Source organism: Pezoporus wallicus, unplaced genomic scaffold (genome assembly GCF_028554395.1).
Source record: "Pezoporus wallicus isolate ANWC-B61680 ecotype Strahan unplaced genomic scaffold, APGP_CSIRO_Pwel_v1 contig_6732, whole genome shotgun sequence".
NCBI lineage: Eukaryota > Metazoa > Chordata > Aves > Psittaciformes > Psittacidae > Pezoporus > Pezoporus wallicus.
This window is the reverse complement of record NW_026638638.1, coordinates 712,408-734,297: the sequence shown is the minus strand read 5'-3', so window position 1 is coordinate 734,297 and position 21,890 is coordinate 712,408. Positions and strand designations below refer to the sequence as shown.

Here is a 21,890-nt window from a genome sequence, read left to right as displayed (position 1 = left end):
TCTTCAGCTTGTTCCCAGAGGAAACAAGAGAAGGAATGGGATTTTCATCCACTGGACTTGTCTGTAGCACTCCTATTCAGTCTAATGAAAGATGTCCAGCCTAGAAGTTACTGCCTAAGCATAATATCCCATGAAATGAAAATTACCCCTTGAAGGAGCACGCATATTTTGCTCAAACTTTGATATAAAACTTTAATTTTTGCATTTCCCATTTTTTTCCCAACTTTTTTTTAAGTGTACTTTAGCTCAGAATGCTAACCTTGTATTCTGGTAAGATTATTTTTCATTTTCTAATCATTTTAGTCTTGCTTTTTTCCCTCCAGTATTAAAATCTAATTTTTGTGTGTGAAGCTGGTATGTAAAGTATGATTAAGTTAAATGGATTTATCCCTTTTAATAATGTAAAACTTAGTTTCAGGCAAACCAAGTCATCAGCATACTTTAAAAAAAATGCTGTGAACCTTGGTATCTATTTTTTTAAAGCTTGTATGTACTGTAACATACTCTAAGTAATTATCATATATTACAGTGGTTGCCATTAGTGACTGCTATAATTAAGGTTGCAAATCAGCTTCCATTATAATCTCTTGTTTTCACACAGTCATAACTTGTCAAAACACTAACCTTTGGGACTAAAGTTTTCCATATTTTTTCTGCTTAAAAGTAAATTTGGGAGGAGAGAGGAGGAAAAGGAGTTTGAACTATCCTTCTAGCAAAAGTCTGGTCTTTTTATGTTACAGGATCAAACTGTGTATCAAGGAGCTAAATAGATATATCCAGGGACTAGGAAAACCTAGAAGAGAGATTAAAGGACAAGGAGTACAGAACCGCCTTGAATTTTAATTGCAGTTCTAATTTTGACTAGCCCCATGGTTGCTTTGTTTTGCAGCATCTCTGAGTAATGCGGCAAAGTATGAGTCCTCCTTGATTAGTATCGAAGTCGCACAGCAAAACTACACTATGTAATTCTACCAATAATCAGATGGCAGTCAGATTACAGAGGTAGAGAAGAGATGCCAGGGCCAGTTGTGGATTCATGATTCCAGTTGTGAATCCTAGGCCTCAGTCTGATGCTGGTTTTGGAGGGAAAAGCTTCCCTAAATGTGGGGGGACAATATAAGAAAATATTTACTGTGATTATTTTTCTAGTAGTGGCTCCTAAATGTCAATAATCACTGCAGTGGGCGGAAAATAACACATTCCTGTATGACTGCAGGTAACCCTGTGTGTAAACTTTTTATAGTGACCACTATGCAAAGCTTGTCTAAGTTTCCATTTATGGTATTTCTGGTATGACTTGACAATTTATTTTATCATATAAAGAAATAATGCTTTAAGGCATGATACAAGGGACTGCTTGGGCAGGCAGAGTTGAAGGATAACCTTTCAACCCTAACATTCATTTCCTGTGCTTGTTTTAACATCCCTAACATTACATTAGCACCTTTTTTTTGCATGGAATTCATTTTAAGAAATGATGATTGGTTCTTCCCTCAGCCTTTTGGGAGAGTATTTTAATTACTTTCTTGAGATATATGATAATAAACTGAAGTACAGCTGCTAAAGAAAAATTACAGTTTTTGTTACATTCAGAATTTGCTTCTCCACTCATCTGCATGCAAACTGTTGCTAATGTAAACATCTTCTTTTATAAGATGTTGTGAAATACTACAAAGGTACGATTTACAGGTAAAATAAATTGTAACATAAAAGAAAGCACAAGCCTTCAAAAAGATCAGGTTTTGTGGGACCTCATTGTCTGGGAGGGTCCTGTGAGTCAGTGAGATGTCTTGCAGATGGTTTTCACATCTGGATTCTTTTTACAGTTGAGGTCTTTGATCTGAAAATGTTACAACTCTCCTATGCCCTGTGATTTGTCTGGCAAGATGAGTTATTTACAAATGCAATTGCTCTTCTGACAACTCAGTTTTGAGTGTGTAAGTGCTGAGGTCCTGATCTGTAACCCACGAGGACTGCTGATAGTCCTTTTATTGGTTTCAGCGGGCTTTGATTCAGATATTTGGACTTTGAAGCACCCCCAGGTGCATTAGGTAAAAAAAAGCTTTTTACAAACAATTATAAGTTAAAAGATTTAGGATGTGATGTGTCTGAAATAATTTGATGGTATTTCAAAGGCTTGTGAATTTAAATAAGTTTCTGATCTTTGTGTCTTTTCTTTTATTCCTCCAGTGGCAGATGAAAGCAAAGTTGGTTTGTTGGCCGGACACAAATCGGGTAAGCAGTTCTCCTATTTTGGAGGAAAAGTCAGCAACTTGGAAATCGTATGGGCAGTAAATTAAATCAGTTTACAGAAACTGTGGTGACTGAAAGAGTTGCAAATTAAGGCATTACTTTGTATGCACTGACTCCAAGTTGTACAGTGATGAATTAGGGATTGTTCTTTGCCAGCCAAACAGTGCATGTAGCTGACTCATTTGCAGGAAGAGCTGTAACTTTATTTTTCCGTGCAAGTGTTGTAAACTGAAGAAGACTCCCCTTTAAATAAGTGCATGTACAATGTGTCTTTTGGAGCATGGAGACAAATGATGCACATTTTGAAAAATATAAATATTTCTTGCTTTTTCTTCTTGCTCTGAGTTCCACTTACATTCCCAGGAATATTGAAGGTAACATTAAAAAATTCTACAGCTTACAAAAAGAATGTCAAAGCTTTTGCATTCATTGGGCTTGTGCGGTAGAAATAACTTGTTTCTTCTAAAACTTTTCAGGCCATAGTAATAAACTAAAGTCAGCCTATACTGCTGTCATTACTGTACCTACTTATTAAATAGGGTCTGGAAACCACACCATGGTACTGTTCAACTTCCAGCTTTTGTATCAAAAAAATTGTCAAGGAAATGTCACATAAAATTGTAATTTTTCACAAGCCACAGGTAAGCTGACATAAGAAACCTTAAACTTTCTAGAAAAGTTATTCAGCAATCTCTTCTGATGCTTGAAAACCCTACAGTATCAGGCTGCTCCTTTTGTAGTGTGATTGCACATTGCCTTTTTCCACTCACTTGATAGAACTAAAAAGCAGAATTCATGTAAAGGAAGGTCAACTATGAGATTCCTGATTGTTTATAGTATTCCTCCCTGTACAGCTGGGTGTAAAGAAGGCTTTAGTTCTCTAGTGTGGATTTTACTTATCTGAAGACCTTTTCATGAACTTAACAAACAAATTTTTTCTTTCTGGCATCTTTCCTATGTCAGTGAACTTCTTGGATTCTCTTTCTGAATCGGGAGTAGTGCAGATGTCTTGTAATATTATCACTCCTGGGGAGAAAAAAATTCATTCAACCTTTTGTTTTGAGAATGTAAAAATGTCAGATGATCTTGTCAACTTGAAGAAGCTGCAGGGTGGCCCTTGGCTTTTTCCTCTGCAGAAAAATTACTACAAATGTTGAAATATCATGAAGTTTTTCAAAGATCACTGGAATTCACTGCTATCAAAGGGAGTAGGGAAACTTGGTGAGATCACAACTCTTTGGCAATCATTTGTTATGGGTACATTAAGCTTTATAATATCACTTTTACACTCATTTGATCTTTCTTCTGCACACTTCTCCAGAATCTTGAAAATCGTGGCTTTGAAAAGTTTTCTATTTGAAGACACCTACAAATTTTATGTGAAAACATGGATCCATGCTTATTAAACTTTGACTTGTTTCCTTTACTTACCTTTCATAGGCCTCTTACGTGTACCTAGGATCTTTTTTCATTGACTAAATTCAGGGGTCAATAGATCACCTAAGAAATAGTTACAAAGACCCTACAGGTTGGAATATTTCCCCCTCCCTTCAGAATAAAAAGAGTTAGCTAACTTCTGAGAAGGTTGGATTGTAAATGATTTTTCTTGGTTCTTTAAATGCTGTTCAATTACTGTTGAAACATGTTTCTCCCCTCTTTGTGTTCTGTTTCCTAACCCTTCATAAAGAGAAATCAAGCTGCAGTTTCAGCTTTCTCATTGTTCAATTCAAATATTTATTTTAAAGGTTTGTTCAAGAACATGGTATTCTTTTTCTCTGGTCCCTTTTTACTGTATGTTTTTTGGAATTACATATCATACACACATTTTGCTGGCATTCAGTCACATCACCAAACCAATGTTTCAGTATCGTTCATTATGCTGCCTTCCTATAGGTACCTTTTCCAAGAACACACTAAGGGAGTCGGAGTCATTGCAGCTTCTTGTGGTGGGAGAAAAACACCATTATTTTCTCATTACAGAGCAGAGAGTTTCCATCCTATTCTAGACTTCAGGAAATTAAACATATTTCTCTACAGAATTAATTATCACCTACCAACAATCAATGCAATTATCCCTTCTCTCCTTCAACATGACTTGTTCTATGAAATACGCAGTCGAGTAATTCTCTCTAGGGAAATATCCTTTCTGTTCCTTCTGGGGCAGTGGCTTTTCAAGCATATAGTCTCAGCTTTATGTGTAGCTGCTGTATCCCTTGCATATTACGTGTTAGCAGCAGCAGGAGTTAGTCGTGTGTATTCATTTCAAAAAGCGTTATCACAAGTCTGCAGAAGACCAAGGCATTAGAAGGATCTGTAGCTGTAGCCCCATCTGTCTTTTTACATGTTGCACCCACAATTGCAGCAGGGTTTATTTTTTTCTTCCTTAAAAAGTCAATTTGATTTTTAGAAGCATGTCTAGAAACATCCTGAGCTTGTAAGTGTTCTATGGGAAGATGGCTGGAGACTTGTTTCTGTATGTCACCCTCACAGAAATGCATCTGTGTCTTCCGGTTCTCATAGCTGGCTTGTCCTTCATCCTGCTGGGTGGAACACTTCAGCAGTGCTTACAGGTGTTCTTAGTGTTGCAAATATTTCCCACAATCATAGAATCATAGAATAGTTAGGGTGGGAAAGACCTTAAGATCATTAAGTTCCAACCCCACTGCCATGGACAAGGACATCTCACACTAAACCATGCAACCCAAGACTACATCCAACCTGGCCTTGAACACCGCCAGGGATGGAACATTCACAACTTTCTTTGGGCAACCTATTCCAGTGCCTCACGACTCTCACAGTAAAGAACTTCTTCCTTATATCTAACATGAATTTCCCCTGTTTAAGTTTTAACCCGTTACCCCTTGTCCTATCACTACTAATAAAGAGTCTCTCTCCAGCATCCTTATAGGCCCCCTTCAGATACTGGAAGGCTGCTATGAGATCTCTACACAGCTTCTCCAGGCTGAGCAGCCCCAACTTTCTCAGCCTGTCTTCATGCGGGAGGTGCTCCAGTCCCCTGATCATCCTCGTGGCCCTTCTCTGGACTTGTTCCAACAGTTCCATGTCCTTTTTATGTTGAGGACACCAGAACCGCACACAGTGCTCCAAGTGAGGTCTCACGAGAGCAGAGTAGAGGGGCAGGATCACTTCCTTCGACCTGCTGGTCACACTCCTTTTGATGCAGCCCAGGATACTGTTGGTTTTCTGAGCTGCAGAACCACTGGCAAAAGCACTGGAGTGCCGGATTGATGTAGCCTAGGTGGCCCTTTCTGGAAAAGACCAGAGTTCAAGTATTTGTGTGCAAGGCATCTTCTCTGAATCCTCTGAGAGGCCTTTGTCCTCTGCAAACCTTCCTGTGTGCTCAGCAATGGTGTGTCCACATTTCCTAAACTTAGTTCCAGACAAGTGGTGCCTCTGTTACAAAGCAAAGAAAATCCCTGAAAATTCACAGAGGTGAAAAATCAGCAAACTTCACCTTAGTTTCTCAGGAACTCTTAGCTTTTTAGAAAAGCAATTCCAGGGCAGCTAAGAGGATATCAATAAGGAAGGGCAGGAATGTTGTACCTTAAATATAACCTGATTTGTATCAAATACTGAAATCAAGTACTCAATTATTTGTGGCTATTTTTAATTATTTTTTTCCTTATATTCTTTTTTTGTGTTCTGATTTACTGCTTAGAATGCTTTTAGTATGTATTGACTGTCTGCTGAGGTCTCTTGCTGACACAGCTCTTTCAGATGATGCAGTGCTGGAGAAAAGCTGATGAGTCTTTCTTTATGAGCTCTGACATATTAATTAGCAAAATGGGCAAAAAAAGCTTTCCTATTTTTATTTTAATGTCACTAGACCATGCTTTTGGCTGGGGCTATGTTTCGAGACAGTTTTGAGACAAGATGAGTTGAAGATCTTATTTCCTTGCTGGCTGCTTCATGAGGAACATGTGATGGGGCTATGGATTAGTACTTGCAAGACTGAGTGATACAGGGCTAGCTCTTTTACCAAGCTGAATTTGAATTAATGCTATGTGGCAAGAGATAGGCTTAGGACCTGAGCAGGAAAAAAGCCTACTGGGGTAGCTTGACAGATGCTTCTGGTCAAGTTCTGCCCCTTACTGTTAATTTTGCTGATGGGGTGGTTACCAGGTTAATGTTCAGCCTATGGGTAGGTTTAGCCTTCTGAGAAAGAAGGCTTGAAGAGGTGGATGTACAGCTAAAGCCTGCAAAGGTAAGGGCTTTATGAGATTCAAGTGCTGATATATCTGGTAGGCTTCCAGTCTGTACTGCTTCATGTATGGATAACTGAGTTGTGGTTAAGATAGGATTCAGACCGGGACTGGAGATATTTGGGAATAAGGTAGGTTAAAGGTCTTGATGTATCTCTGCATCATTTAATACCAGGATGTATTCTGCATTAAATAAATTTTACTGAGGTTTCATTAAGGCCAGGATGAGCATTATGTCTTAGGACCCAGGAGTGGTTGAAAAATTAGGGGTATTCATAGATTTTTTTTATATGACCCACTGAAATAGGATATGGAAAGTGCAACAGGTTAAGTGTTATCATTGCCTTCAGGAAAGGTTCTCCAGCCTATTGTAGGAATCATGGTTGCAATGTAAGTCTGAGACACTAAGGTTGCACTTACACAAGTGTAAACTGAATGTCCCTTTTGGCTTTAAGGTTGGGCAACACAGGATGATCCTCATCTATGCTCTGAGCCTCTATTGCAAGATGGCTTCAGGCTGCCTCTGGAAGCTGTGCCTGCTACATCCTAACTCTTAAACCATTTCTAGGAAGTGTCTGTGAGAGCAAAATAGCTTTTACATAGCGCAGGTGATTGCATTCTAGTAAACTCAGGTGTACCCAGCCACTGCTATATCTGCAAATATAAACATAACCGGGGGGTTGGAACTTCGTGATCTGAAGGTCCTTTCCACCCCTAACTGTTCTATGATTTTAAGAACTCTAGCTTAATTTTTGCAGGGACAGAGCAGGGTCTGGAGCAGGCAGAATCCAGTGTGTTACAGTTTGTTCTGGTAAAAGAACAGATGGCACACAAAATTGGAGAACTCTTTTTTGTCTTTTTCCTTTTTTTTTTTTTTTTCTGTAACTGGAGGAGTCATGCAAAGGTTGAGCTATTGGAACATCAGCAAAATCCAGTGGCTTATGTGTACTTGTGTAGCACAAAAGGCTCTTTTAATGAAGGATTTTGTTGGGGATTAATGGTTGGGTTAGGAAGGACTACAGAAAGCTTAGTGGATACTGCTAGGCTTATTTGAGACCAGTGCCACTGTAGCAAGTTTGGCTTCTAGTTTTGATTTGCAGGCAGCACAATTACATTGAAGAGGTGTGTAGGGAAGTGGTGTTTTCCTCTCCTCAGATCAGATCTCATGATTTTGTTAAACAAGCCTTCTCACTGCTGTAGATGTCATTAAAGCTGAGCTTTCCAAAGGGGGCATTGGATTTAGTACTGAGTTCATAAGGATTTACATAGTGTCTAGATCCACAGTGGAAAAGACTCCTGTGAATGGCTGAGCTGCCTGGCATATGCAAGTGAAGTGTCTGTCCAAACAAGAACCTTGAGCTGAAAGCACGTAGTTTATAGAATCTGACACTTACCTTTTCATTTGTGAGAGGAGAAAAAAGGTTGGTTTTAGTTCATTTCTCTTTGATAATAAAAGTCTAGTACTTGTCTGTGTCAATCATTCTTGCAAGTGTGAAGAGGAATTGCCTACCTTGTAGACTGCAGCATACCTTAGCAATACCCATGTAGCCTAACTTAACCTATGTATCTTGGGTTGGGTACTGGAAGCAAGCAAACTGGTGGCACTGGAAGCTGTGCTATGGGATTTTCCCTTAGTTCAGCCAGTGTAGTGCTCAGTGCTATTTCAGTTTGACACAAAACCAAATGAAATATTTTTCTATGATGCTTCAGTGCTCCATGTTATCCGTAACTCATGCCTCTTTAAGCTTCGAATCATGAAGCTATGAGTTAAGTTTGATGCTTGATTGCTGGGAATATTTTTGCAAGATGTTTTCACGCTTTTACTGTTACCTTCGCCTTGGGCTTCTCTCCCTGGATTATTCTTTTCTTGTGGTGATGGTGGTGGTATTATCATCATAATCATCATCAACAACTTTGATTGTCCAAGCAAAGTGTTCCTTTGACCATAGAGTTCCCAATAAATTGCTGTCATCTGAGAATCTCTGTTGACTCATGCAGCCGGAGTCCTTTTTATTCTGCAGGGCACTTAGAGTTAATGTTTACTTCTATACTTATGTCTGGTAAGGTCTGAAGTCAAAGACGTTACATTCAATCTATTGTTTTGTTGTGGTCCAAAAGTTAAAATGTTTAGCTTTCACTGAATCTCTGCCTACTGTTGTATTTTTCTTACCTTCAAACACAGCTTACCTAGTGAAAATAGGATGATAAATTAATTTACTTAGTACTCTATGCCAGTATGGCTTTACTACCCTGTTTTTAGTACCCTTTATTTTTTATTTTAATATGTATATTAGTTTCCATGTTATAGATTGTTCTAACCGTCTACATTGGGAGTGGTAAAGGGCCTCGTTTGACATTGCCTAGTTGCACAAGAACCAAAACTGTGTTTTGACCAAGCCTATGGGACAGGAGAGCACTATACTGAACTGCTGGGCTGCAGGATTTTTTCATGTCTGAATGGTCAAAGTCTGGAAGTCTGTAGGAATAAATCCCGAGCCTCTAGCTTTCATGAGCTGACTCTTAAGAATTAGTCTTGTGATAAATGGTCTTTTGATTTTTCTACTATTTAGAGTGCTAAATATAATGTATGAATGTTTAGCTGAAAAAACTTTCATTTGTCTGTTGGAACTTCATGTATTTTAACCTGTCAGAGATAGGAAAGTGTATTGAGACAAGATGAAAACAAAATTAAAACTTGAGTAAGAGAAGCTCAAACTGGATATCCTGGATATTGATTGTTTTTAAAAGGCTATTAAAAATGGAACTGATGCAGGAGTCATATCTCCCCCCCCCCACTATCAAATGGTGTGTATTTCTGCATGAGTAGTTTGATGTTACATTGCCTCAGGAAAAGGAAGTCTGGGCACTGCACTTCCTGAGCTTCAGACAATTATTCTGGGTTAACAGGACTTGCTGTATTGTTGAATTTGAGGAAAGAGCAGCTTCTTGATCAAAATCTCTTCTGAGTGCCAGGCTGGTGGTCTTTACAAACCCTCTTTGCCTGCCAGGCCTATGTGGCTGGTAAACAACTCTCATGGATAAACCTGGTTAGATAGTTCTCCTCTATGGAGGGAAACAAGCTCTCAGTTTTACTCTGAGGAGGATCATTTTATGTCCCTGATAACTCACCAGCTGTAACTACTCCTTTGACGGCTTTTTTTTTCCTTGTTTTTGAAGACTTTATTAGCTGTGCAGTGATGATTGTTGTGACCCCTTTTTTGTTAGGTCCTGAGAAAGTCATGTGTTAATAAAAATCCCTCACTTGAGGGTGCAGTTTGATGTTACTATGTTGATCTAAATCAGCTTACTGCTGCTGAAAAAAGCAGTCTTAGTCACCATACCTCCTACCCACAGCTGCCTGGTTCCCATCACTTCTGTTATTCCAGTTCCACAGCTTAGCTGGTGAGATGGTTTAGAGAGCTAAAGCAGCCAAACACTAAAACAAGACAGACAAAAGTGAATAGTGCTGGGCTTGCCTCCTTGAGCCACTCATTTGAGACAGGCAAGCTTGCCTGCCAGTATTTGGGAAACTTGGCAAGTGGATGGACATGGGAACTATGGCTTTCAGGGCAGTTGTCTATTAAATCACTTTATCTGCTATGTCAAACCATACCCTTTTTAAATTCAAATGCCAAACTTACATTGATTTTTTTTTTTTTAAGAATTTTACTTTCCATGGATAAAATTACTTCCCAGTGGCAGGAGCAAGGAATAAAAGAAAAAAAAATAAACTCTGCAAACTGAAGAAGGGCATCCCTGCTGTCTCATCCTTAAATCACAAGAATCTTTCCTTAAATCACTTATTCACTTTGATTTTATGAATTCTTTGTGTTCTGTGACTGACTCTTAGTGCACATTGTATTAAGAGATGCCAGAGCAGTGCCCATTGATCTTTCTTTGAACTACAGTGAATAGAACTGATCTGAGAACAATAACGAACTTGCAGGAGAAACCCGTTTCCCTCAAAGTTCTTGTGTGAGATTTAGGATCTAGAGCAGATCTAAACATAGACCAACTGCAGTGTGGATGCAAATTCAAGGGTCTGTGGTTGAGGTTTTATTATATAGCATAGTTGATTTAATGGTTTCCTGTCTCCTGAAGAGGATCCCATGACACCCCTGTAATCACAAATGCCTAGCCACGTGTTTCTGCCTCCTTTCTCTCTATGCCAGCGTTATTAATGTTATAATTCTGAGATGAGCTGTTGGGGGGAGCTAATCTAGCAAGAAAGTAACTCTGAAAAAAAGAATAGTGTTCTTCTGGTTTAGCCAAGGAAGCAAGAAAAAGGAAGTTCAGGAGAACAGAAGAATGATTTTGTAACTGACAGTTTTTGATCCTGGGATCAGCCTGAGCTGAAGGAAGTTGACCAGGGTGGAGGGGGTAGAAAGGCACACCTGAGGAAGAAAGCATGGATGAAAGAAGATTTGCAGATCTTCAGAGATGTCTTTGTGCTGAAAGAAGGAAAGCGGAGGAGCAAGTTTGAGTGTTTCTTTCTTATCCTGAAGACTCAACTGAAAGTGAGTTTCTGAGAGGTCCTGTTTAATGGCCAGTGAAACTTGGGTTTGTGTGGTTTTGACTGTGTGGTATTACTTGCTGTTAAAGGGCTATGGCTATCTTTTAGCTTTTGGGGGGCTGCTAAATGCTGGGTCTGGTCCTGTCCTAAGGAATGAGAAAAGATTGAGGAGTCCTTGGGAGCAGCCGAGTCTGATGAGCAGGGTGAAGTGCCAGATGGAGTGAACAGGCAGCTCAGACAGAAAGGACAATTTTCCTGAAGAGCCACAGGGACTGGGCAGGGTTTCTTGCAGTTCAGCTGATCACAGAAAGCTGCTGAACCAGAAAACAAATGATCTTGTAAAAGCATAAGTTGAGCCAAAGCTTTTATTCATTCTGTCTCACCCAGTAAATGTGAATTCTCTGTGCTACCTGAGCGTGGTAAAACAGAGCTTCTACAGGAAAGCCCTTTCCATATTTGCAATCTAAGCAAAAAAGTGCATGTACATCTACCCAGAAGTCCTGCACAACTTGGACTTCTCTGGGAAGGAAGCTCGTGCCCTAAAAGTGTACCAAAGATAGATATTTCAGTTTGACCTTTGTGAAACAAAACTTAGAGTTCCTGCAGATGGGAACTACACAGAGCACTCCTGTGAATGCAGAGCTAGGGAAATGGCTGCTAAAGCTGTGACATGAAGGTTATTACAGCAAGATGCTGGAGGGTGATTCTGGGTGTCAGGAATGCCTCATTTTTACGTATGGGTAAACTTGGAGTGAACAGTCTGCATGGCAGTAAAGATGGCTTTTCACAGAGGAGAAGGCCTGGTCTGGCAGATACCCAACCTGCAGTCTTCAAAACTAAACAACAGAGGTTAAAGATTTACTTCTTTTCCATCACATCTCAGCAATATGGGAATTACACATTTTCCAGTACGAGTTGTTGGCATCCAGGGATTGCAAGCCAGCAGCCTTTTTCCTTGGGGAGTATTCTTTACTCCAGGAGCAGAGAAGGGGGCAGGAACTTTGTTTAATGTGAGCTGGGAAATGTCATGCTCAGCATTTACCCAGTGTTACAGCTTCCTTCTGATGGAGAAGTGACTAGGAAAAAAAAAATCCAACACACAAGAAATTTTTCCAGCCATGATACTCATATATTCATATTTCTTCTACCTCGTGTTTTTTTCCTCTTTAATTTCCTGAAGTGATTCTGGGCATATTGTTATATTAGCTGAGGCGTGGGGGTGAGGGGTGTTAATGCTCACACTTCATAGTTGCTATTTATCCGCCTGGTCAGTATTGCCGAATATTGTTCTATGCAAAATTCAGTGAAGCAAGTCAAGAGATTATTAAAAACCCTAGAATGTTCAAGTAGTATGAAATGAAAAAGTGCAGACTTCTAATAGTTGTAATGAATGCATCCACTTACCATAAGGCCTTCTAGTATTTGAAGCGGTCATCATTCTGTAGTAAATAACTTTGTGCCTGCAGGGGTCTGTTGCTTTCTGAAATACTCTCTCTTGTAAATGGTGTGGTGCTGGCGTGAGTTATCAGTTGTAGGCTGTTTGGGGCACGCGTTCTCTTCCTGAGACCTGTGATACTTTTTGCTGTGCAAAAAGCAAAAGTCTATGCAGAGTCTGCCAGATTTTGTGTCTTTGCTCAAAGTTTCTGTTTTGAGCTGGAGCTTCCTGCTGCCTCGTATTCCAGGTTGCTCCTGACATGGGGGTACGAGAACGTGTAAATATAGTGAATGTGTCTATATGAGGAGTGAGGTATTGGGCAGAAATAAAGCTCTCTCTTTCTTCTTCAGAAGTGGTTATTAGGATGTGAGATCTTGGCATCTCTGGGTGCTGGAATGCCCAGTAAGAATCCTTACTAAATTTGATTGGAGATGGCAAAAAAACCCAACAACTAGAAATCTGGCATTAACCCCAATCAAAGCATAAGAAACAGGAAGTTTGAAGAATGTAGAGAATTTGGTTTGCTTTTTATTGAAACAGTGGAGATTCAAACTAAGGCACAGAAGCAAGCAAAGGAAGTTTAATGTTTAAAATCCTGGGGGCTTCTTGCTGAAACATGATCTTTAAATCGGAGAGCTTCTCTGGTAAAGGTGCCTGAACAGATGACTCATCGAAGTGCCTGGATGAATGATAGCAAGCTGGTTTCCCTCATGGAACAACCCCTTTGGCCCTAAGAAGAAAGCTGAAAACAGCAAGTGGATCCATTGGGTCTCCTGCATCTCTAAGGCTCTTTAGTCATCAGCCCTTTAGCTGGTGACAGCCAGACTGCATCTATTTCAGAAAGCAAAATATGTTGCCTCAGACTGCTTCTTCTGTAATTGAGAAGAAACTGCTGATGTGACCCTAATGCATGTGGGTAACATTTACCTCCCTCTGCAGTTAGAACTGGAGTCACAGCCTTCCTGCCAGTCTTCTCTCTCACTATTGGTTTCATGTTCCTTCCAATAGTACCTGTGCATTTTTCAGGGTTTGTGGTGAATGATCTGCAGATGTTCAGGAAAGGCCTTCAGAGTACTAGGTACTAAAAAGTTGTTTGTGATCAGTGTTGGCAGCTACTGTGGTTCTTTTAGTTGCTTGTTGTGATCAAAGAGACCAACAGCCACTGCCGAATGCCTCATTTTATTAATCCTTTCCCTCCAGGAGCTGGGTTTTTGCTGAGCTTAATATTCAGTGCTGGCAGTGGGTATCCTGAAGTCATTGATGCCAAGGAGTTAATGAATTTGGAAAACATCCCAGATAATACATCTGGCTGAGTAACTTACATTTTGGAGTATGAAGTATGAGATGTAGAAAGAAGAGCACTGAGCTAAATGAGCTACTGGCTGAAGAGGGGAAAGGGACACTTATCTTAAACTAGTTGATAAAAGTTAAAAATGACGTAGCCCCACAGGTTTGACTGTTGTGGTTTTGTTTGGTTTTTTTTTGTTTTGTGTGTGTTTACGGGGTTTTAACGTTTTGTAACACTGTGTATTTGCCAGTTACATTACCTTCTGTGGCTGAGATATAGACAGGGAAGCATTTGTAATTCTACACTTTGAATGATTTTTCTTCATTTTTTCTTTTGAAGTCTCATCATGTTGCCATGTCAATAAGAAGGATTTTGAAGGTAGCTACCAGTAATGGCTATTTCTAGTCCAGCTCACTTCTGGAATGGTATCTTGTACAGTGTTGCCTTCCGTAACATTTGAAATCAGGTTTTATTATATAAAGTGGGTTGCTGGAGCTATTTATTAATACACATCTTTGTGTAATAAAAGCTGTGCAGAGCAATATGGTTCACAAATTAACTTGGAAGAAAAGAATTGTATTGCTATTTGTGTATCTCATGAAACAGCATTATTTTTAGTGGGTCTTTCAATACAGCGATGCTACTTAGCACTTACCTACATAGCACTCTGAAAGTACCAGGAATATCATCCCTAATTAATTGTCCTACTAAAATCCTTTTTTCTGACCTGAGAGCAGAGCAGGAGAGTGTTTCTGTACATAGCAGTGACAACCCAAATGGAAAGTATTTCATAGAAAAATAGAAAGCACTTCCTGAGTTACCTGACTACCAGCAGGTACTTTCTTATATCTCAGGCAATGGCACCATGCTGCCCTTTCAAAATATATAAGTTATTGTAGCGTTTACCCCTTTTTTTCCTGCCTAATGTCTTGATAGATAAAATTTCTCATTGGCTTTAATTTAGTCTCGCATGGAGTGATGTAGTGTCCAATCATTTCATTTTGCCTTCAAGTAATTAGCGTAATGATTGGTACCTTAACCCTATGAGTGCACAGAAGATCCCTATTGAAACAAGAACAAACTTACTTATGTTTGGGTTCTTTAAAGAAACTTAAATACTGATTTTTTTAGTTTGGTTTTCTCCCCAAGTAGTCTGGCACATATACTGAGGCTAATCTGTATCTGACTCCTGGCCTTTTAGTTGTTCACCCTCTGTTGTGAAAATCGTCGCTAATCCTTCCCTCCTCTTCAAGCTGGCTCTTACTTCTAAAAGAAACCTTTGTGGATTGGGTATCTGTTTGGTAGGGGAGTAAATCTATGACCTGAAAGCTTCACCTTCAGATTTTCAAGGGTGTTAACAGACTTAGCCCAGTTATATCTACATAATCTTTATTTACTCACTTTCTTTTGGACTCGTGATACTAGTTCATGCAGAGATTTCTGCCTGCTGTTCTGCATATGGTTCTCCTCTGTCCCCCAGTGCCAGGAGAGCACCCAGGGCATAGTCTCCTGGGGGCAGCTGATGGGGACAGTTCCTTGCACAGTATGTTTCAGTATTAGCACTGGTTTTTTTTTTTCTGTGAGACCATCTCCTTCTGTTCTATTGTTGCTTGCTTGCTAAGTTCACAGACTGAAGGGAGTAGGAAGGACCCATTCTATGTAGTTTGAATAGAGGGCTTGGGGCAAAGCAGTGAATTCACTGGAGAGAGGCAGACCCTAATTCTACAATTTGCCCAATTTCAGAATGCTGGTTTCCTTATTTCCATGAAAGCAGCAACACCCTGACTGCCACACTGAAAGCTTAAACAGGGATCAGTTCCCTTCCTAGTGCCACGATCAGAACTGGCAAACAGAGGAACAAACAGAACAGAACTAGAACTTGGCACTAGAAGCTTACGTCCATTACAGAAAGGGTGATTGCTGTTACACAGGTTGCAAACAAAAACCTCAGTTAATTTGCTGTGGCAGTTTTCAAGCCTCTCTGTGCAATAGGACCAGAACAGAGGATCTGGCATTGATTTGTTTGGGTTTTTCATGTAATTACAATTTTTGTTGCTATCTGCACTTGGCAGAAATTCCTGTGTTCAAAAAAGGGGTTGGGGTTTTTTGGTTGCCAGTTGTAATACTGCTGTTGACAAACAGAGATGTTATGAAAGAGAAATCCAATATAGTGTGGTTATTCAGATGCCTCTTTTTTTTTTATTGCTTTATAATTGGCTCAGAAGCCTAATTCTGAAAACAAAATGACAAAATTGTTCAATCGAAGCTTCTGGAGTTTCATTCTTTCTAAAAAATAGCACATGAGCTTTAATTTTAAAGGTACAAAAAAGAATGAGCATTACAATCAGGACTAAATTTTGTTAGCTGTTGCATCAAATAGCTCACTGCTTATTACTGAAAAGTGCATCATAAAATAGCTACAAAGGAGAATTCTCAGTCTGAGTTTATACCTAAAAAGCAAACACATTAAAAAAAATGGAGGAGAAAAATTATTTCTCACAGTAATTCTTTTTCTGCCATCCTGTAGGAAATACGGGTAAATCATGAAGTCTCAGGAAAAACCTCTGCTCTCCTTTACACATGGTTTGCTTTTTCTTCTCTTTTTGTGTATAAAGCACGGGTGTAGTGTGCAATAGTCACTATGTTATCACCTGTTAAGTGTCATGCGTGACACATCCCATTACGGATCCTGTGAAATTGGAGCTGTTTGAAGTAAAACTTTCCGTTCAAGTGTCAGTTGAAGCCTGGGTTTTGTTTGCTTTTTTTTGACAGAGATTGTTCTTTTACTGTCTCCTAAAATAACTCTGGTATTTGTTTTTGTTTAGGAGAGGAAAAAGTAAGAATACATGGCTAGAGGCTGGGATGATAGCAAGCTAGTGGGGGTTGGAGGGGAGCTGGAAAAGGGTGCTGGGGATAGGGGAAAAGGGAGATTGGGCATGTGGCTAGGTGAGAAAATGCAGTATGGGGTGCAGTGAGCTGGCAACAGAGGGAGTGGGAGGGGGGCTGGCTTGTGCTGATCTAGCACAGTGGATCTGGAATCTACATGGGAAAGAAGAGAGTGGCAGCCCTTTTTTACAGCCTTGCAGTAAAGAAAAGGCTTTTCTTTAACGCAAACAAAACCAGACAATAAAAATAATCTAGGAAACTATAAAACTCTATTGAAAGAATGTAAGTTTGAAGGTTTAAGGTGTCAGATGTAAGCAAACGCTAGCGGTAAGGATGCCTTCTGCAAAGGCAAATCACCTGTATAACCATGAGCCTATATAACCATGAACCTATGAGCATATATAACCAAAACCTACTTCTTCCCAAAGACTATACTTTCAGCGTACAAGAGGGTAATGACGGCTGTTGTGTAAGGCCCAGCCCTGGCCTCCTTTATTACTGGAGGTTAAAGTGTTACGTTTACTATGGTTGGAGGATATGATGTTAGTAGTTATGATATCTCAGGGAAAAAGAAACATTGTTTCTGTTTTCTAGCCATTAAATGCTGCTGAAATTATTTTCCAGCTCTGCCTATACCTCAGAATTACTGGGGGCCCGGAGGTGTCTTCAGACCACATGCAATGAGGTAGTCAGTCTGTTCTTCACCTTACTGCTGCTTGACCTGCATGTGTGCTGATTTGCAGAAGTGCTCAATGCATTCAGGTTGCAACCAAGGCCAGGGACAATAGTACTGTGAGCCCAGGAAATACTACATGTTAAGTATTCAGAAGAGGGAGTGGAGGACAGGAGAATCAGGCCTTGAGAATCTTAAAATCCTTCTGTTTCAATTCCTTGTCTCTGACACACAGATAGTACATGTTTGTCTTAAAATGATCTCATTAGTGTTTTAAACAAAGCTTACTTCCATCTGAGAAAGACACATGTAGGACTGCTTAATGCTTATGTCAGAGCAGCTATTAAAGTACGTGTTGAGTCGGAAATGGGGGTGATAGCTGTACATGTGGAAGAAGATATTTGTAGGTCTTTCCTGAAAGAAGGAAGCTGGAGTTCTGTAGATGAAATTGGCATCATGTATTTGGGACATAATTAAAGTCCCTTACAGTCACTTAGAGGTAAGTTAACCATGGGCACCTCTGCTGTGGCAGTCTCCAAGCCGAAACACTTTTCTTTGCAATGTTAATAGTACTCTTTGAAGGTCATTTTTTGTATATAATTTTAATACATAGTCTGTTGCTTTAACCACTTTCATTAAATTTTTATGAGCCTTTTCAGAAAATCAGACAGGAAAATGCAAATAAATTATGCATTTTATTTAGTATGTAGTAGATACAGTAATAGTGTATGTGTAAACAAATAAAAATGTTTCTTTATTAATATAGCAAACGCTATGTAGAAAGATCCTGCTGTACTCTATAAACCACATATGCTTTAAGGAATCACTTTGAATTTAAGTAGCTAGTGCTGGCTGGGCCTAAACCTCAGGATTTGGAACAATATAGAGTGGTAGTATAAAAAGATTAAGTATCTTAGCTTTTATAAATAAAATGGGGGGAGTCATGAGTTATAGGGCACAAGATCGAAGCTGAAACCTCACAGCATTCATTTTCTGAGAGCAAGTACTTAATATTTTATAAAATCCTACCCCTGTATAGACTCTGTGGTTGCCTGGTTTCCGTTTGCCTTTTCTACCTTATTTTTCCTGATGTGGAAGTAGTCTTTTAAAATTCTGACCTGAGCACTCACCCCTCAGCACAGTGGTATTTGTCTGTGATTAGCTTACCTGTCTTCTATAATGCTCCTTCACCCTGCAAGATGCCAAAGCAACAAAGTATGTGTAGGTAGGGAATGTTATTAGTGGTAAGAGATGTGAATATATACTTGATTGATTTAAGCCAAAATAGCATGTTCACTTGTATTTGATAAGAAAAAAAAAAACATCTTCTTAGCGCCATATGTGCAAATCAACACAATCTTTTTCCATCTTTTTGTTTGGGGGTTTGGTGTTTGGGTTTTTTTTTGGTTGGTTGGGGTTCTTTTGATGTTTTGCCTTTTTTACGGGAGTCTTGGCAAGGTTCTGACGCCATTTCTTACGTTTAGTAGTTCATGTCAACTGGGGATGCAAGAATCTCCTCATACTCACCTAGAGAAAAATAAACAATAAAATGATCAGATGTAGAACAAATTCTGCCCTTGTTTGTTCTGAGAAGTTAATTACCTTGTTAGATAGTCCTGCTCATTTCAGTGTTCCTCGAACCTCAGCAACAGTAAGTGCTCCTGCAACACTAACTCGTTCAGACCTACGTGAATTGACATTAAAACCTCCACCTCTTTCCTATCTAGCTTCTCTCTTGCTACAGCAAATACTTAAAGATCCAAACTGGATGAAGGAAACTTTGGCATGATTAAGGAAGTTTTGGTAGCTAAAGAAGCAGAAGCAGTAATTCCAGTAATTCTTCTCTCAATTTAATGATGAGTTACTCTTACAGTGTATGAAGAGTCTTCACTTGCACTGTAATTTGCATTAGCAGAACAGAGTGCCCATTTTATTAGTGATTTTTAGAAAATGGAAACCAGGAATGACTGCTCAAGTGAATAGAATCAATAAACAACAAAAGAGCCAACAATACTAGAACGACTAATAGTGAAATACGCTTTTGCAATTTGAGCTTTCATGTGGTGTTATCATTGGTAGGGAACTGTTCCTAAAGTTTAAATAGCATTTCTTGGTACCTTCTTAAGAATCAATTGCCTGTAGTTTTCAGTTAAGCAGTTTAATTGTTTAATAAGACTAAGAAAACCTAGTGATTAAAATTTAACAGTCATATGGTGTAAGGCAGTTGCAACATTAGTTCTTACGCAGGGTAGCTGGTTTAGCTCAAACTGAATGAACTAGAAAGTGGTATTCCTGTAATGTGCCTCAGCATGCAGGAATATCATTTATGTCTTCTCTGAGGGTTAAGAGCGCAGACATAGAAGAATGACAGAGTCAGCAGTAAGACCATATTAAAGCTGTCACAGAACACCAACTCCGAATCAGAGGGTTTCTGCACTAAAACAGATTTAAGGGTTTTTTTATAATCTATTTTGAGAAAAAATAACCCATTCCGTGAACAGCACCTAAGCAAGAAGGGACCGTACTGTCAGAACTGACTTAAGCAAGTATAAAAAAGAGTTTAGGAGAACATAAGGAAATTCTGTGTTTAGCTCTTCTATATTGCTGTTTAGAAGAAATGAACCACTAATGTTGTCTTTAAAAGATTGGAAGGAGCTTGTTAATGAGCTCTGTTACAGGCTGCTGCTTGCAACATTCATCTGAAATACTGTACTTACATTAACAATCCAGGCTCAACCTCAGTGTGAAATCTGAGTAAATTAATAATGTGCCAAAACATCTGTTTTTTCTGTTTAAAATAGAAAACATCTGAGGCATAGGAGTATAAAGGGAATGTAGCAGGAGATGAACTGTACTTTACAAAGTGTTTACAAATTGTGAGGAAATCCCTGCAGAAACAGGTATCTAGGGCCTAGCCACTCAAAATTTGAGGTGGTATTGCAGAAATACAGGTCATCTTGATCAAAAACAGTTAGAGGTACTGAATATAATTCTGTTTTGAGTTGTTGTAATACCAAGTGCAGTGAGGTTTTGGCCCATGATTAGAGAGGTTCTGTGTGCTTTCATAATACAGGTAATGAAGAATTGATAAGAAGAGGAAGCAGTGTCATCTTTATTTTGGAGGGGGTATTGTTTCTGGACACCTTCTTCTGGACACCTTTCATTTGTATCCCATCACAAGAAGATAACGGCGGTCATATAGACGAAAAGTCTATATATCCCATGTCCTCTTTCTGATACCACCAAATGCCAGTGCACAAAGAGAAATATAAAGATATGACAAGTTTTATGTCTTATTTCTTCAAGAGCTCTCTTTGCCTTCAAATATTCAGAGACTTAAAGATTGAAGGCAAGAATAGTTTGCATTCATCTGCTAAGCTTCAACAGATTTTGCTTCTCCTGAGTTTTCTTGCTTCCCTTTGAAAGCTGTAAACTCCTAGTATCTACAACAACAAAAAAACCCAAAACTAAATAAAATTATTCACATAACTGTTTATCAGGGTTGTTGCTGTGAAATTATGATTGATTATCCATTACTTGCTTTTCCTCTTCCAGCAAAATGCAAACACAACCAGTAGATTCCTGCTCCTTCCTGTGGGGCTGCTCTTTCGCCGGGAGGCCAATGAAGCATATAGTAGAAGAACCATTCATTTTTTTATTCTAATGACATTAACCTCAGTGTTTCAGTTTCTGATTTTTAGTTTTATCCTCTGAAGTAAATTCCATAGTATGTATCACGATCCAATGGGAGGATTGACATACTCATTAAAAGGTTGAGGGAAGAAGCTTCTGAGCAGCTCTGATTAACCGTGTGATGATATGTGTGAAGTTTGAAGAATTATATAAATATTGAAGTAATTGATTGTCATAAGTCTGTATTCAGCCACATCATGGCTTGTTTTGCATTATCTTGAGGAAATGGAATGGCATGACTTTCACAGATTAACCAAATTTCCCTCTTAATGTGGAGAAAATACTGGCCTACAGTCAGAGAAGGAATAAATAAGGCAAAAATATTTGACGAAAATTAAGATATCGGCCAGAATACAGATGTAAGTGTTCACTGTTGATACAGAGGAAAGAAGAAGTTAGTATACTTGTATAGATGCTAAAAGTTTTTTATACAAGGTGATCACTGAACATGAGAACTATTTTCTTATGCAGTTAGTCGACTTGAAAAAGTTACACTGCAGCACTAGCCACTGTAAAAAGGCAAATGAAGATGTTCTGATATTGCTAGAGAAATCTGACAGAGTTACTTGATATCCTCAGAATTGTTCAACATATTTGTGTGCATTTGTTCTTCATGCTCATGAGACTGGCTTTTATTGTAGTTGGAGCAAAAGTTTTTAATTTCAAGAATGTTAGTCATTATTTTTGTATCTACCGAAGGGTAAGTAACACAAGTAGTAGTATCTAATTTTTATACTGTCATAGCATTTAGAAATGCACCTAGGAAGCAACTTGATACTAAGCTCTCTGTTTATGGGCAATACCTGGATTTTGAAGGCAAAGAGAGATCGATGTGCTTTCCTTTTAGTATTAAATAAACTAAATATAAAATTCAAAATGAGATTACTAGAAAGACATTTATTGTTGCAAATGATTCCGGGTATTGA

At 39.0% G+C, this 21,890-nt stretch overlaps 1 protein-coding gene across 3 annotated transcripts in view; it reads left to right on the top strand.

The window, feature by feature from the left end:
- Positions 1-21,890, top strand: part of PARD3B (par-3 family cell polarity regulator beta) — a 424,254-nt gene that overhangs the window by 246,754 nt on the left and 155,610 nt on the right. For 2 of the 3 annotated variants that reach the window (XM_057411714.1, XM_057411713.1), the window contains exon 16: positions 2,191-2,235. The exons of the other annotated variant lie outside the window; for it this stretch is intronic. In XM_057411714.1, coding sequence (XP_057267697.1) covers positions 2,191-2,235 — 45 coding nt within the window. The remainder of the gene's footprint in view (positions 1-2,190; positions 2,236-21,890) is intronic. 3 annotated transcript variants of the gene reach the window in all.